General features: G+C 40.4%; 1 protein-coding gene across 3 annotated transcripts; it reads right to left on the bottom strand.

Annotated features, from left to right (window-relative positions):
* Positions 1–1,623: 1,623 nt before the first annotated feature.
* LOC309695147 (uncharacterized protein) lies at positions 1,624–6,025 on the bottom strand. 3 transcript variants are annotated; one of them, XM_082515633.1, is made up of 7 exons: positions 5,990–6,025; positions 5,292–5,880; positions 5,038–5,205; positions 4,789–4,890; positions 4,386–4,475; positions 3,219–3,317; positions 1,624–2,276 (listed from the first exon to the last, which is right to left on the bottom strand). In XM_082515633.1, exons 2-7 carry the CDS (start codon positions 5,497–5,499, stop codon positions 2,272–2,274), a joined length of 672 nt encoding a protein of 223 aa, XP_082371759.1. In that variant the 5' UTR covers positions 5,500–5,880; positions 5,990–6,025; the 3' UTR covers positions 1,624–2,271. The 3 variants fall into 3 exon arrangements, with proteins under 3 accessions (XP_082371759.1, XP_082371757.1, XP_082371758.1); XM_082515631.1 differs by having other exon boundaries at positions 1,624–3,317; XM_082515632.1 differs by having other exon boundaries at positions 1,624–3,317; positions 4,789–4,887.
* Between the last annotated feature and the right edge of the window lie 9,569 nt (positions 6,026–15,594).

Below are 15,594 nucleotides of genomic sequence, written 5' to 3'. Positions count from 1 at the left end.
GAGTTTCGGGTGAGTTCATTGTGAAACCTGGCCCCACCTTGTCATGCAAATTCCTGAGGTCAGATGGCCCAGGATGTGAGTGGGCGTTAAGGCGTCTGGGGAGGGATCTCAAAACTGGATTATAAATGGCAGAGAGTTGGTGTCGTAAACCCCCGCCTCTGTTCAAAGATGGTCGCTCACAGTGGACATAGATGGCTTCTTTCACTCCTCTTTCAAACCATCTGTCCTCTCTGTCCAAAATGTGAACATTGGCATCCTCGAAAGAGTGTCCTTTATCCTTAAGATGCAGATGGACAGCTGAGTCTTGTCCTGTGGAGGTGGCTCTTCTGTGTTGTGCCATGCGCTTGTGAAGTGGCTGTTTGGTCTCTCCAATGTAGAGGTCTGGGCATTCCTCGCTGCACTGTACAGCATACACCACATTGTTAAGTTTGTGTTTTGGCGTTTTGTCTTTCGGGTGAACCAGTTTTTGTCTGAGTGTGTTGCTGCAGGTCTGGCAGGATTACAAGATCAATCATTGTCCTGTGACATAGGGTGTCCTGGTGCCATGTGCACTTATAGACACCCTTATTTTCAAACATGGTGTTTGTTATGGACAAACTGTTAAGTTGCACAGAAGGCCAGTAAAAAAAACACTAGGGATCCCATAGGCTGTGTTGTAAGGGCGGCTTTTGCACCCAGGTAGGGTCACCGATAGCAAATTGGTCATTGGTCTTGGCAATTCAAAAGGCCCCCATGAGTAAATGAGTAAAGTACACATGCAAGATCCAAATATTTAAATCACCGAAGAGCTGTTCTCAGATCTCTTTGCATACTAACTTTATCTTTGAAATATCCAGTTTTGAGATTATGTATATTAAAGCCCCAAAACTAGATATTTGACAGATGTTATCTGTATACTAAATGTTTGAGATCCTAAAATATGCACACACCAGATACTTAACATACAGATCATTACTGCAGTAGTGAAAATTTCTGTCATATTGTACAATATCTAGAAAAAAAAACCCTAATTTAGATTTGCATCTTGTGAACATGATTAGCAAAATCCTTTGTTAGTCATCTGAAACACCCAGATGGAATTATCACTAAGTCCCAGAAGACTTTAAATATGATTTGTGGCCATTTAGTTCTTCACAGAGATGTTTAACATATGGGGCTCTAATCAGCTTCAGGTGGTGTGATCCAGTCTGCCTGAGATGCTCATAAGATTGTAGTTAATCAGACACTGAAACACTTCAACTCTCTATTTTCATCATAATCAATAAATGAAATAATAAAAAAATAGCAATAAATGGGTTTCTGCATGTTTGCTGTAAAAAGTCAAGAGTTATTCAATGAAAAATGGAACATTTTTTGCCACACCATCTGCTGCCAACTGGTTTCTCATTGAGTGCGAAAATGAAAAAAGATCAAATTCTTTAGTTTCAAACACACACACATGCACACATCCTGTAGTGATGCTTTTCTGTGCATCCTACAGCCACTGAATAATGTTCCTGCTGTTTTTAGTCAGCACTTGTGGTTTAATTTTCATCGTTTTCTGCACTATCGGTTAACCACATGCAGACTGTAACAAATCAAATTTTCCATGTGTGACCTTTATGCAACCCACAGAACCACGTGTGAAAAGCAAGTAAAATCAAAAGTTTATTGATCCATCCTAAAATACAACAAACATAAATAAAATATAAATAACACAAAAGTTACTAAGGACATTAATCATATGAGCCTATCGGGGCGATCGTGGCTCAAGAGTTGGGAGTTCATCTTGTAATCGGAAGGTTGCCGGTTCGAGCCCTGGCTTGGACAGTCTCGGTCGTTGTGTCCTTGGGCAAGACACTTCACCCGTTTCCTACTGGTGGTGGTCAGAGGGGCCGGTGGCGCCAGTGTCCGGCAGCCTCGCCTCTGTCAGTGCGCCCCAGGGTGGCTGTGGCTACAATGTAGCTGCCATCACCAATGTGTGTGTGAATGGGTGGATGACTGGATATGTAAAGCACTTTGGGGTCCTTAGGGACTAGTAAGGCGCTATATAAATACAGGCCATTTACCATATTTAAATAATTGTCACTGATATTACAGAAAAAAACCTCTTTTAAAATCCCTGTTAAAAAGGGTGTGACTTTTGGGTCTTATTCAGTCATAAAAAGACATAAAACATACATCTGTATCAACGAGTGAATGTGGTCTCCTCTGAGGTGGAGAGCTGACAATATAGAGACCAGAAGCTGGATGTCAGTGGTTGGATTGGTGGACTGAAGAGTCGATCACATCTCATTCTGGTTTAAGGTGTGAACACAAAAACACACAGTTCAAAAAACAGGAAACATGATTACAAGCTTTGTGGTTTAATCAAAACTTTCATCTTCAACTCCCCTGCATCACACAGTCCCAGTTCAGACAAGTGAAATCTGACTGCACTGGGAACCAACCTGCATTTGCAAAAAAAACCCAAAAAAAACTCCAGTAGATGTTTTCTGGCTGTTTCGTTGTACAGTGTATAATTTAGCTTGTCTCTTTCACATCTCGTTCACTAACAGCAGGTTCATGCGGAAGTACAAGGGTGTACACGATTCCCATGATATACTACAAGGACGTGTACTAAGGGAACTGAAACACATTTTTCTTTTTTGTTGATTCTCAAAATTTTGGTCCAGTTTTTCCACATTTTGATTGTAAACTTGGTGAAGTCTAATAATGGTTTCCACTGAGGAGGGCAGACATAGATACTCCTTTTTATTTTATTTTTACTTATAGCTAAAAAAATAAGACACTTGTTATGTTATACTGGGCTTTGTGCAACTGAGTTAATCCTCAGCCTGAAACTAAACGATTTAGCATAACTCTTTCAAGGTTTCTGGCTACCCTTCAAAAACAAACGGTCTGAACAGCAGCTGGATGGGCAGTTTTGCCTGAGATCCCACATTAGGCATATCTCAATTTAATGATGTCACACAGATCAAAGGGTAGAAAAAACAGTGTAAAATTCAGTCCAGCTTTTGTCTCATACTGTATTACTTGGCAAATCAACTTAACTAATTATTTCAAACTTTGTTCGTGTTTAATATCCATCCACCGCGGCAACAAGAGACGTTTAGGGACTAAATCTAAATGGAAACCTGAGAGATTTTAGTTCTGTTTCTGTTATGAAGGATATTCTTTAAGACAAAATTTAGAATATTTTTCTCTTTGTTCAACGTTAAAATAAAGAGCAGCTTTACCTGTGGTCTTCTTTGGTCTGACACCTATTTGTCCATATTTGCCATCTTTAGTTCTCACTGTTGAGTAGACCACAGCTGGGTCACTTTCTCGAGGCACAACTGCAAGAGTATTTAAAAAAAAATTATTCCACTCCATGTGGAAGCAGATTTTTAAGTGACACATTTTCGAAACTGGGGCATCCTTTCAGAGGGTTTTTCCCACCACTTCTCAATACCTTTGCTTTAAAACAACAATCAATCAGAAAGAACTGGTAGGTATCTCTGTGTAAAGGAAGATGGATATCTTTGATGCTATCTTCTTTTGATGTAAGCTGGTGCAGTGCACCACAGAGCACAAAGCAAAGGTTTTCTCATGAACGCTACTGTCAGCCAACCCATGACAGACTGCGGTGAACTGTCTCAGTCAGAATGCAGTTAACTGGAGTCAGCAACAGGAAACTGCTGCTGTGGTTTTACATGAGTAACTTTAATGAGGTCAAAAATGTAGACATTTTATATAATTCAGTCTGTCACTTTTTACGTGTTAAACTAATAGATAAATAGTTAGATAGGCATCTGACTAACGGGCTATGTAAGTTGGAGGAATGTGTCCAAGAACCTGCTTGCCCAGAAAAAAGGAGGGAAGTGTATGTTTGCGTACACCTCTGCTTTTCTACAACTATAATAAAATGGATGGAAGGATGGATACAAATTCTTTTTGTGCATCAAGCAGGTAAAACATCTAGTGTTTGCAGCTGTTCACTGGAACTCTCAATATAAGGTCAAGAGAGATGTTGATGAAGAAATGAACCATCATCAGGATGAACAGGAAACCAAAGTTTTTAGAGTGGCCAGTCTGGTACATTACTAAAAACAAGGAAATCCCTGGCCTTCTCAGCAATATCTAAAAGCCCCGAAAGACCACAGAAGACAACTAAATTATTCATTTGTAATATAATGTGAGAATATCCTCATCTGACCATAAAACCTGGTCACTGCAGAATTACTTTAAAATTTGAGGTATCTCTGTAAATTCTTTACCTTTGTTACACTGACAACAAGCCATATGTTTCCTGCTTCAGCAGCCGGAACAGGAAACATATTCAACAATGCATCACAGCAAACACAGTGATGTTTTCGGCTACAGCCACCATCACCCCGAGTTACTGAAAACAAGCAAAAATTTACCTCCGCTTTGTTTGATTGGTTGTTGCCGACGATGTGATATTTTCATTTCACTGTATGTGATATCGTCTGCGATGTCAGTCGTGCCTTTATCTGTTGACATAGTCAATATTTAACATTAAAATTATTTACTCTAAAAAGTCTATGGTGATCTGCAGTCAGCGACAGGAAACGGCTGCTGTGGTTTAACATGCAGAACTTAAAAAACACAAAAAATCAGATTGTTGAGTGAGTGTAAGATATTAGTTAAGCCTAAAAGTAGCTCAAATAAATCTGCAGACAGACCATGTTTTAAACTATTTAAACACATCAGGGTGTCTTAAATGGCAAACATTTTACTTCATGACCATGAAGTAAAATGTGCCAAATAACTGAACAACCACCTGAAAAACCCTGAAAATATTACCTCTGTTTTCTTTGGAGGTTTGTGTTGGTCGTTGGGATAATGTGATTTCACTGTATATGACATCGTCTGTGTTGTCATCTTCTTCAGTTTCGCTTTGATCTGCTGAAGTTATTTAAATTCTTTTTTTTTATGACTGTTGTTATGGCAACTTTTATTAGATGCAATAACACAACATCTACATGAAAAAAATATGAATATAATAACAAGCAAGGATATTGGCAAAACTAAATTCAGGTGTCTGAGTCTCACTTTCAGGTTTTCGATGAAGAAGTCGTTTTACCAACAAAATCAGTAGCACTAACAGGACCAGTAGAACCACCACACAGACCGATACAACAATTGACAAGCTCAATGGAGGGTTAGAGGTGGATGTAGGTGGAGGTGTGGATGTAGGTGGAGGTGTGGTGGTGTGTTTCTCTAAAATAAAGCAAACACAGTCATTAAGTTGTCGTCACATTGTGAATGTTGAAAGCTGCAGAAACACAGACAGGTGAGTGTGTCACCTGTGACAGTGATCCAGCTGGATGGAGACTCTCCATGACCGCTGATGTCACACTTGTAGAGGCCTTCATCAGACCTGGAAACATGCTGGATGGTCATGTTAACTGAAGACCCATTGCTGATGAGGAAGCCATCTTTATAGAAAGCAGCTGGGAGGTTGGAGGGAGTGGTCTTTGTTTTACAGAGCAGAGTGACGTCATCTCCCTCCATCACAGGGAGGACAGGACTCTGCAGGATCACTGATCCACCTCAACACAGAGACAAACTACAGCATTTCATCCATTTACACACAGCTTCATCAACACTAACTCCACACACTCAGCTTACCAGTGACTGTCAGGTTAACCATGTTACTGATGGGACCCTCTCTGGACTCACACCAGTAAACTCCACTGTCTCGTTCAACGATGTAACTGATGTCACAGGAAGAGTTAAATGATGTTCCCCATCCATCTCCACACTGAATGATGTTTCCTTTGCTTGTGTTTCTCCTCAGAGTCCATCCAGCAGAGCTGTCGTCCTCCACACAGCTCAGAGACACAAAGTCTCCTTCAAAGAACTGAGAGCTGCTGGGACTCACAGTCAGACGAGCTGTGAGGGTTAAAATGCTAGTTTGTATATATTCTAAAACATGAACCCAATCGGGTCATATTAGTGAGCATTTCTCAGGTTTAAACTGTGACAGAAGAAGGTTACTGACCTTGGTTTGTTGTGCAGCTCAGCAGTGAGATCAGAACTAAAGAGAAATGACACTCAGGTTGATTTGAGGTGAACATAAAGAACAACTCCACGCAAACAGCTGACAAACACACAAACACATCTCTGCAACATGTTTCAATGAAATCTGGACAACAAAAGTCTGAAAAAGTAAGTCCCATAAAGTCATGTGTCCACTGTGCAGCTGTGTTGATATAATGAGTGAATGATTTGATCTTTTCACTGCCTGCTGTGTTTCCTCGACTCCTGAGCAAAGATAAAGAGTCAGTTCAGACCTGCAGTTGGTCCTCGTGGTGTTTGAACTTGAATTCAGCCTGATTTGTTTTTCATGTCTTCTCCTCCATCATCAGTTATCAGGAGAGCAGACAGTCAAAGTACAAGAATTCAAACAAACACAGAGATTCTACTTACAGAGCAGACACAGCACAGATGTTTCCTTCATCGTCCTTCTCACTCATTTGAGCTTTTTTTCCATTTCTCTCACTGACACCAAGTAAAGCCCGCCCTCTTCCTCTGAATATGTGGTTTCTTCAATTGCAACAAAACAGTGCTGCATAGCTACCCTTTGTTTGAGTCACCATTTAACCAAGTACAAGCATTAGCTCACTGACCCAGATTTTTTTTCATGTACTTTTAATTACACAGTGCTTCTGAAAGCTGTTACACAACAACACATTGGCATAAACACACTTTCAAACTTAAAAAAAAGTAGAAGTAACTACAGGTTTAACAATATATTTGTTTAATAAGCTGTTTGTATCTTATCTCCATACAATAGGATATAAGATAAGATGAGATAACGTTATGTTGGTGGTCAGTAGTAATAAATAAGTAGTAATAAACTACTGAAATTTGAAATGACAGCATTACACAGTTATTGTAGATTTATCAGGTGCAAGAATACACCCCTCACCCCACTACACCACCACCCTCCCCAGAATATAGAAAGAACATCCATTCGCTTCCGCTTATCCTTTTCAGGGTCGCGGGGGGCGCTGGAGCCTATCCCAGCTGTCATAGGGCGAAAGGCGGGGTACACCCTGGACAGGTCGCCAGTCTGTCGCATGGCTAACACACAGGGACAGACAACCATTCACACTCACATTCACACCTAGTGGCAATTTGGATTATCCAATTAACCTATCCCCACAAGTTGCATGTCTTTGGACGGTGGGAGGAAGCCGGAGTACCCGGAGGGAACCCACGCAAACACGGGGAGAACATGCAAACTCCACACAGAAAGACCCCGGCCTGATGGTGGAATTGAACTCAGGACGTTCTTGCTGTGCGGTAACAGTGCTAACCACCGTGCTGCCTATAGAAAGAACATTTAATATAAAAATATATATATCCTTCTTTTCATTTTTTTTAGTTACTGTTAGTGAAAACATCTGCCTTATTTTTAGGTTTACTTTTTTTTTGTGGATCATAAAACCAACAAGAGCAGCAACAAGAAGCACAGCACAAACAGACAGAGCAATTTTCAGTTCAACAGATCCATCTTCTGTGTCTCCTCCTGTCTGACCTGCAGGTGAGAAACAGGTGTGAGGTGTCAGCTGTCAGGTAGGTGATGAGTGAAGAACAGAACAGAATCCATTTGCTCTTCAAACTGCTGTCAGACATTATCTACTGCACTCTGATCACATCACTCAGACCAGCTGCTTTCTACAAAGTCTCATCAACAACATCTTTAGAAACAAACATCAACAACCAGGAAGCAGCTTCACCTCTGATCACACACACACTCAACTCTAATCACTCACCTGAAGGAACAACACTCAGCTCGATAGTGGTGATTTGATTGCTGCAACTTCGAGTTGCTGCCAACTGGACTCCTATGCAGTGGTATGCTCCCGAGTCATCTGCCGCCACATCCCTCAGAATCAAAGACGCAGTTCCATTTTTCATCTGTCTTTCATCCTGCAGATCCACTCGGTTCTTAAAAATCTGCTCTTCAGATTCAAATCTCGATACAAATAGACATTTTCATCTTGTAGGCCAGGTTTGGTCCACATTACAACTCTGATGGAGTCCTTATTATTTGGAGCTTGACATGGTAGACTGATGCTATGTCCAGACTGAACTGGGATGATTCTCTGGTCTGAAAGACAAAATAACACAGAGCAAAGTGAGTTGTCGAGAATCAGACAAGACACCAAAAATACTTTTTTTAACTACTGATGTTGAGAACAGTCAAAAGAGGAGCACACTCGGGAAGTATTTAGTGGACACTACCAAGTGTGCCACATCAGTGGACTGACAAAAAGAATTACTTACTTCAAATATGCTGCTTACTGTCTTTGACATTTGACTTAATTAATTTGTTTCTTAATGATATGAAGCATATCTGTTTGTTTTTTTCTTGATTGCCAAGACATCAGGGGGCATGTTTGAATTCTCATCATCTGTGGGAACTTTGACCTCAGTTTAACGTCAAAGTCCTGCTGCTTGAATTGTCTAAAACTCTGATGACAGTTGTAGATTAGAGTGGCTGTGGCTCAGGAGGTAGAGCAGGAGTGTGAGTGTGAATAAATATGACATAAAGCACTGCTGATTGAGACATGTATGAAGTGATTTGACTGCTCAGGTAGAAAAGTACTACATAAGAGCTAGTCTGTTTAGATTGAATAAGGAGCTCGTGGTAAATGGAAGCTGATGGTTTTCTCAGAGATGTTTTAATATCAGCACCAGATCATTTTGGAAAGACTCCACAGACCTTTGTCTTCTTATTGCTTAGGGCTTACATGTTTAATTGACTTCCTGCAGGTTCCACAGAAACATGCCCTAATGATGAGTGTGGGGGTTTAAAGTAAACTTTATTTAATGAACAATTAAAACACATATTCACTTTAAAACAAAAACATTCTGTAACAATGAACTACTACTATATTATATCTATTGATATTGCATTATACCATATTGTACACATGCAAACCACTCTGAAACTCTTTATTCTTCTTTATGTTGCTTATGGTGGCTGTTTGGTTTCCAACAGTTAAATCTCACCTGCAGACACGAACACAAAGACGACAGCAAACAGCAGAGTTGAGCAGAGTCGAGCAAATAAAAAAATCCTGCTTGCTGATATTATCCATGAATAACTGGACCGGAGATTCAAATCTGTCTGCGTGAGATCAGATTCAAGGTTTGAAACATGTCACGTGTGTCCTTCAGTCGCTCAGCCAGAATAAACTCTTTCAGTTTCCCTGCGCCTGAATTATCACAAAACAGTCCCTCTTTTTTTTTTTTCTTTTGTAAAAACTTTGTCCTCGATCTCAACAGAGCACGAATGAATTCTTGGGAGAAGGGAGCAGCCGTTAAACCGCCAGTGGGCAGACAACACCCAGAACACGAGCGTTTTCTCTGCCAGTTGTTTTCATGTAAACGAGAACATGAAGTGAAAAAATATTAAAGTGTGCAAAGATCGAAAGACTTTTGTTTGATTTCCCCTCTGATCGAACAAAAGGGGAAGTTTCTTTCATCCCACACAGCTAATGATGTCTCTTATAAATATACAGACACCGATTCTCCTTCAGCTCCTCTTGTTGATCTGAGCTGTCTCCGTGAGAAACCCTTACACTACATCAGAGCTGCTCTTACACTTTCACTTTATTTAGTTACCACATTATCTACTCCTTTATGAATTATTGTGCTGCGTTTGACAGAACAAGTACGTTCATAGACACAGGAAAAACCTACAACCCTCATAAGTCTTTGGTCACAGTGAGCCGACTGCAGCTGGTCCAGAACCCCATATTGATCCTCTACCTAATCGCACTAGTCAAGGTGTGAAAACAGGTGTAGGTCACAATCAAGGTTTCGGGTGAATGCGCTGTGAAATCTAGCCTCATGCTATCATGTGACTTCCTGAGGTCAGATGGCCCAGGATGTGAGTGGGCATTAAGGCATCTGGCAGGGATCTCAAAACTGAATTATAGATGGCAGACAGTTGGTGTCGTAAACCACCGTCTCTGTTCAAAGATGGTCGCTCACAGTGGACAAAATGTGAACACTGGCATCCTCAAAAGAGTGACCTTTGTCCTTCAGATGCAGATGAACTGCTGAGTCTTGTCCCGTGGAGGTGGCTCTTCTATGTTGTGTCACGCGTTTGTGAAGTGGCTGTTTGGTCTCTCCTATGTAGAGCTCTGGGCATTCCTCGCTGCACTGTACAGCATACACCACGTTGTTAAGTTTGTGTTTAGGAGTTTTTTCTTTAGGACGGACAAGCTTTTATCTGAGTGTGTTGCTGGGTCTGAACTACACTGGGATGTCCTGCTTGGAGAAAACTCTCCTGAGTTTTTCGGAGACACCGACTACATAAGAGATGACAATGATGTTGTATTTATCTTTCTGATCCTCCCCAGCTGGTGTCTGATCCACTTTTCTGTGACTCATCTGACCTTTTTTTTATTAAATATACAGCACCTTGGTCAACAGTTGTTTTAAAAGTGTTATATAAATAAACATGAGCTGCTACTTATGTTGTGCTTTTCTACTCAAAGCCTCATTCACCTAGTCACATATATGTAAACATGCAAACTGCTGGAATCCAGGTATCAACCCATCAACCTTTCGGTTGGTTGACAACATTCTCTAACTGTTATTCTATCTCAACCTGCTCTACAACCTCCCAAAAGCCACCAAACAGGAAAGTTGCACTTTTAAATACAACATACATCATAATCACATGCCAGATATAAAATTATCCCCAAAATACAAAAAAATAAAACAAACACACAAAAACAACCTAAACACCTACAGCGTTCACTCTAAGTCAAAGAATCAATATTAGATTTATGTCATACTTTATGACACCTAACACAATAGTGTACAATGATGATGCAGGTCTGATTAGAAACAGTTTATTCCCAGGCAGGGATTGCAAAAAAAAAAAAAACTCTTAACGCACACAATAAAATGTTATCAATATATCAAATATACTAAAATCTCCCCAGAATAAACAAACCCAGTTCTAAAACTAATAAAAACACAACTTTCTATATGCAAAATCCCTTGATGTAATTGTCCCACTACCCCGGATGAATGTTCATAATGGGTGCACAAGCAGGGCAGAAAGTCCTTCTCCAGAGCGGAGTCTTCGCCAGCCTAGTCCCAGACAGACGAGGAGGAGCGTCCGGTTCCCCTCTCGTCCCTTCACTGCGCCCAGCCCAGCTCGCATTCTGCACTGGAGTCCATCACGCAATGCCACCACGGCTCTCCTCGCATCAGCGCCCTGTAAATAAACAAAAAGGGGCCAGAACAATCGTCCCGGAAGCGGGAACCATGGCGAACCTCTCCCAACATGGCTGCACCGGGTCAACAACAGTGGAGACACTTCTTAAAAATGCAGGTAGAGGTATACCTTTGCCTGCTGCTAATCACACGCATTGTCTCCTACTGTCGCCGTTCTTGCTGTCGGGGTCGCCACGTCTAGCTCAGCAGTCTCCAGATAAAGCGACGCACCCCCACGACCAGGCAGCGGGTCCCTCTTTTTCCACCTGGCCTTCATGTATTCCTCCTCATATCTGGGACCTCTACTCCTCCGATGCTCAGCTAGCTTATGTGGTGGCATATTTCTTTTCTCATGTGTTAATCACATATTTAATTATATCACATTAGCTATAGTAATATCACTTTGTCCCTTTACTATAGTAAGAGCACTCCTGTCACTAGTTTGCATACATGTGGAAAGTTAACACAGTGAGGCCATTGTAATGGGAGACGTTAAACAAATAGTGGGACTCCTTCCACCTTATCAAGGATGTAAATCTTTAGGTGACGGCCAAGCAGAAAACAAGGTCATAATTCTCTCTGTGAGGGAGGAGGTATAGCCCCCCCCCCCCAGTGAGAGGGGCCAACATGTGAGTTTGAGGAATGTTCTTTGTCTGTGTGTCTGTATATAAGATGTAAGGCGGCGGCCACAATTCAGAGATGGTCCTGGTGTTTCACTGGGATGCTCTCTCCACATTGCGTGGACATGCGTCTAAATTAAAAAATATATTCCCCTTTTTTTTAAATTTTACAGTTCGTTAAGTTTTTGTTTTTTTTGTTTTTTTTAAACGTTTAGGATGTTAAACCCACTTCAAATCATGTGTTGCAGGTTACTGATAAATTTTCCACAACACTTCCTTTTAATAGGTCTTTAGACAGCTGATAGGCCACCTCTGGACACACCATGCCTCAGCAGGTGATCCCTATCAGCTAATTTGTCCCATGCCCAGCTAACCCACAGTGGATCAAAACAATGTAAAATAACACACTATAAACATGCTATACAAACAGAATAAAATCATGCAAATAAAACTACACTTATAAATAAACACAACAAATCAGAATAAAACCAATATAAAAGAGTTTCCACTGTGACAGATACACACAATACTTAGAGCAGACTATCAGACAATTTACACAACTCTGTATTACATGAACTGGTTAGAAGGCAGAACTGATTAAAAGAAAAGAGGAAATGCTGAAAGACTTACCAAGGATCAGTGCTACTACTACAAGCTGATCTTAGAGGGAAGATTAACTTTATAAAGAAAAGTGAAAACAAGGGACTTTCCAGATGATTTGAGAGTGAGTCACTCCACATAGCAGCCATGTCCATTCTGTGGAGTTCACCTGTTTTTGTGTGGAAAAAAATGGATAAATCAAATGAAGGCGTGTTAAAGTTTTAGGGTTGCACATTTTTGAATCAACGGCATCATCAGTAAGAGCTGCACTTCACTACCAAGTAACTGTACTCTTTCAGTACATCATATAGTTCTTTCATGTGGTCTGTGAAACAGCAATGAGGCAAACATTGCCCTCCTAACATGCACGTGGATGTGGTGTTGTTTGTTACCAGTGATGATGTGAGTGCTGAGTGGACTGACACTAATACTACCTAACGTGAAACTTTCTTTTATCACATTTGGAGAATTTAAATCCTATACAAATCTTTCCCCCCAATTTTTGTACAGTCTTCATAAAGATGAACCTCTTGTCTTCCTTAATCTGATGGTGGTAATTGAGATAAAACAGCACAAATTAAATCAGGCTTGGTCCTTTGTTTCTGTTGCAGTTTAGCAGGCCCAGACACATGTTGGGAGTTCTGCTGTTGTCAAAGAGTGACATGAAATTTAGCTTTTCTTTTCTTTTGTTCTTTTCTTTTTTTCCTATTCTACAAATCAACAGGAAACAGGAGTACAAAACAAAAACAGGACTAAATAATGATTCTTAATTAGCTGTAGGTTTGTGTCTGTCTGAGCTCTGAGGTAGTCTAGTAAGCTGTCCAGGGTGCATCTCTCACCCTATGACAGTTAGATTAAAGGATGGCTGGAAAATGCCAGACAAACATCAATATAGATGAATAGATATTATTTGGTTTGGTGCTCGAATATGCCCTGCATTATCCACCAAGCAGTGCTTCAGCACCACCAGCTTCCCTACAAATTATCTTAAAATCAGCCTGTCTTTAAACAACTCAAGCTATCTTTAGCAAAATGGTAACATACAAAGAACCGGAGTTTTGAAAACAATGCAAAAAGCACACTGCACCCACTGTCACACCAAACACAGAGAGTTGCAGCAGTGGACATATATAGTGATGCTTTCTCCATTCCAGCATCCCTCAGACATGTACGGCATTTACTTCCAAAGATGTGCAGTTAGCATTTTGTAGGACTGTGAGCGAGCAGGAGATAACACCTCTGTCTTTGGGTACTGTCCAAATTGAAACAAGGGCGCAGATTGATACTTTGGGTGGCTGTAGCTCAAGAGGTAGTGCAGGTCACTTACTGATTAGAAGTTGGTGGTTCAACCCCAGTCTACATCCTAAATAACCTTTGGGATATTTAGGATATTAACCCCAAGTTGCTCTCTGATGCATCCATTGGAGTATGAATGTTTGTGAATATTAGACAGAAAGCACTTAATCGTAGAAAAAGTGTTTGTATAAATGGGTTAATGATGCATATTATATATGTATAAATTAAATAAAATTCCCCACTCGCCCCTGCAGACGGTCAATCCTTCAAGCTTGGGTCCTGGGAGCTTGAAGGTCCTGCGCAGTATTTTAGCTGTTCCCAGGACTGCGCTCTTCTTGACAGAGATCTCCGATGTTGTTCCTGGGGCTGCTGGAGCCACTCGCCTAGCTTGGGAGTCACTGAATTGAACCTAGTGCTCCGATTATCACTGGGACCACTGTTACCTTCACCCTCCACATCTTCTCAAGCTCTTCTCTAAGGTATTTCTCGAGCTTCTCGTATTCCTTCTTCCTGATGTTTCTGTCATTCGGAACCACTACATCGATCACTATTGCCTTCTTCTTTTTGTCTACAATACAGATGTTCCTGTACACTATGCCAAGCACTTGGTTATGGCGTTCCATTTATTTATTTATTGGCTGTCCCATTTGGGTCTTTAGCCATCAGAATAATTGTCTGAAGGCCAAGAAACATGCCAAACAGATTCACTTTACCAAGTGGATCATCACAGTGTTGCTGTATTGGTCCATTTAAGTTATTTCAGGTGGGACAGACATGACTAGGGGATAGGGAAGGGAGGGAAAGAAAAACAGAAGGGAGGAGAGATATGAGAGAAAACAAAGAAAAAACTCTTGGCTGGTGCCCAGGCAAGGCCAAACACAAGATGATTGCATTGGTACAATCCATTATGTGTGCAGATAGTTAGGAACTTTTTACTCTTTCACTTCCATTTGGTGATAGGGCTTTATAAACTTCATTTCCTTCCTTTTCTTTGACAAATTCATATTATGAATTCTGAACCTTTCTGTAATAACCAGGGATTTATCTACAAATCATTTGGCAAAATCTCAAAAATTTCACAAAACGTCTTGCTGGATAGTTTGTCTGAGCTTCCTAGTACGAAGTATATTGTTTCCTAACATTAGAACGAGGAGGTTGGAGACTTTTTAAAATCTTGCTCTACATCATTAGCTTTGCAGTATAGTGTGGCTCTTTCATTACATTGTCCAGTCTTTACTGGAGTATCTAGTACCTACACGGGTTGGTTCAACCCGGTTTTCAGGGTTTTCCATCAGGTGGTGGTACCTGGTAGCTAGTATTTTTTAGTACGAAAATCAATACCAACATACATACCGCCACTGCATGACAGAAATATAAATAATATTTTACAAAGAAGATGAACTCGACTACAGCAAAATTACAGAATCTAATACAGCAGAAATACAGTAATATACATGTGTAATACAGTTTAACTTGGTGTGAGAAAACCATATCAGAATCAGAATCACATTTATTGGCCAAGTAATATGTGAACACATATGAGGAATTTGGTTCCAGTCAATGGTGTCTCTCAAGCACAAGAATGTAAAAACACACAATATATGAGCAACGCAATGAAAACATATAGCTGTTAGACTGAGACATAGAACATCCATGTGAGACAAATCAAGACCCCAAAACAGTTTCAGGTTGTCAAGACAACATTTTCATTCTTCATTGGAAATGTAGACATTCAACATTTATTAAACCAAAAGAAAATATGATGTAAAAACAGAAAACATATATATATATATATATATATATATATATATATATATATATATATATATATATATATATA

Source organism: Aulonocara stuartgranti (genome assembly GCF_965226115.1).
Source record: "Aulonocara stuartgranti genome assembly, chromosome: 3".
Classification (NCBI taxonomy): domain Eukaryota; kingdom Metazoa; phylum Chordata; class Actinopteri; order Cichliformes; family Cichlidae; genus Aulonocara; species Aulonocara stuartgranti.
The sequence above is the reverse complement of the archived record's forward strand: the minus strand, read 5'-3'. Positions and strand labels throughout refer to the sequence as shown.

Bases quoted from the DNA above. Each gene is read 5' to 3' on its own strand.
- LOC309695147 (XM_082515631.1), bottom strand. From the start codon at position 5,499: ATGGAGGGAGATGACGTCACTCTGCTCTGTAAAACAAAGACCACTCCC. The intron at 4,476-4,788 runs GTAATATTTTCA...CTATGTCAACAG, and splicing joins AACCTCCAAAGAAAACAGAG to ATAAAGGCACGACTGACATC. The intron at 3,318-4,385 runs GTAAATTTTTGC...ATACTCTTGCAG, and splicing joins ACCAATCAAACAAAGCGGAG to TTGTGCCTCGAGAAAGTGAC.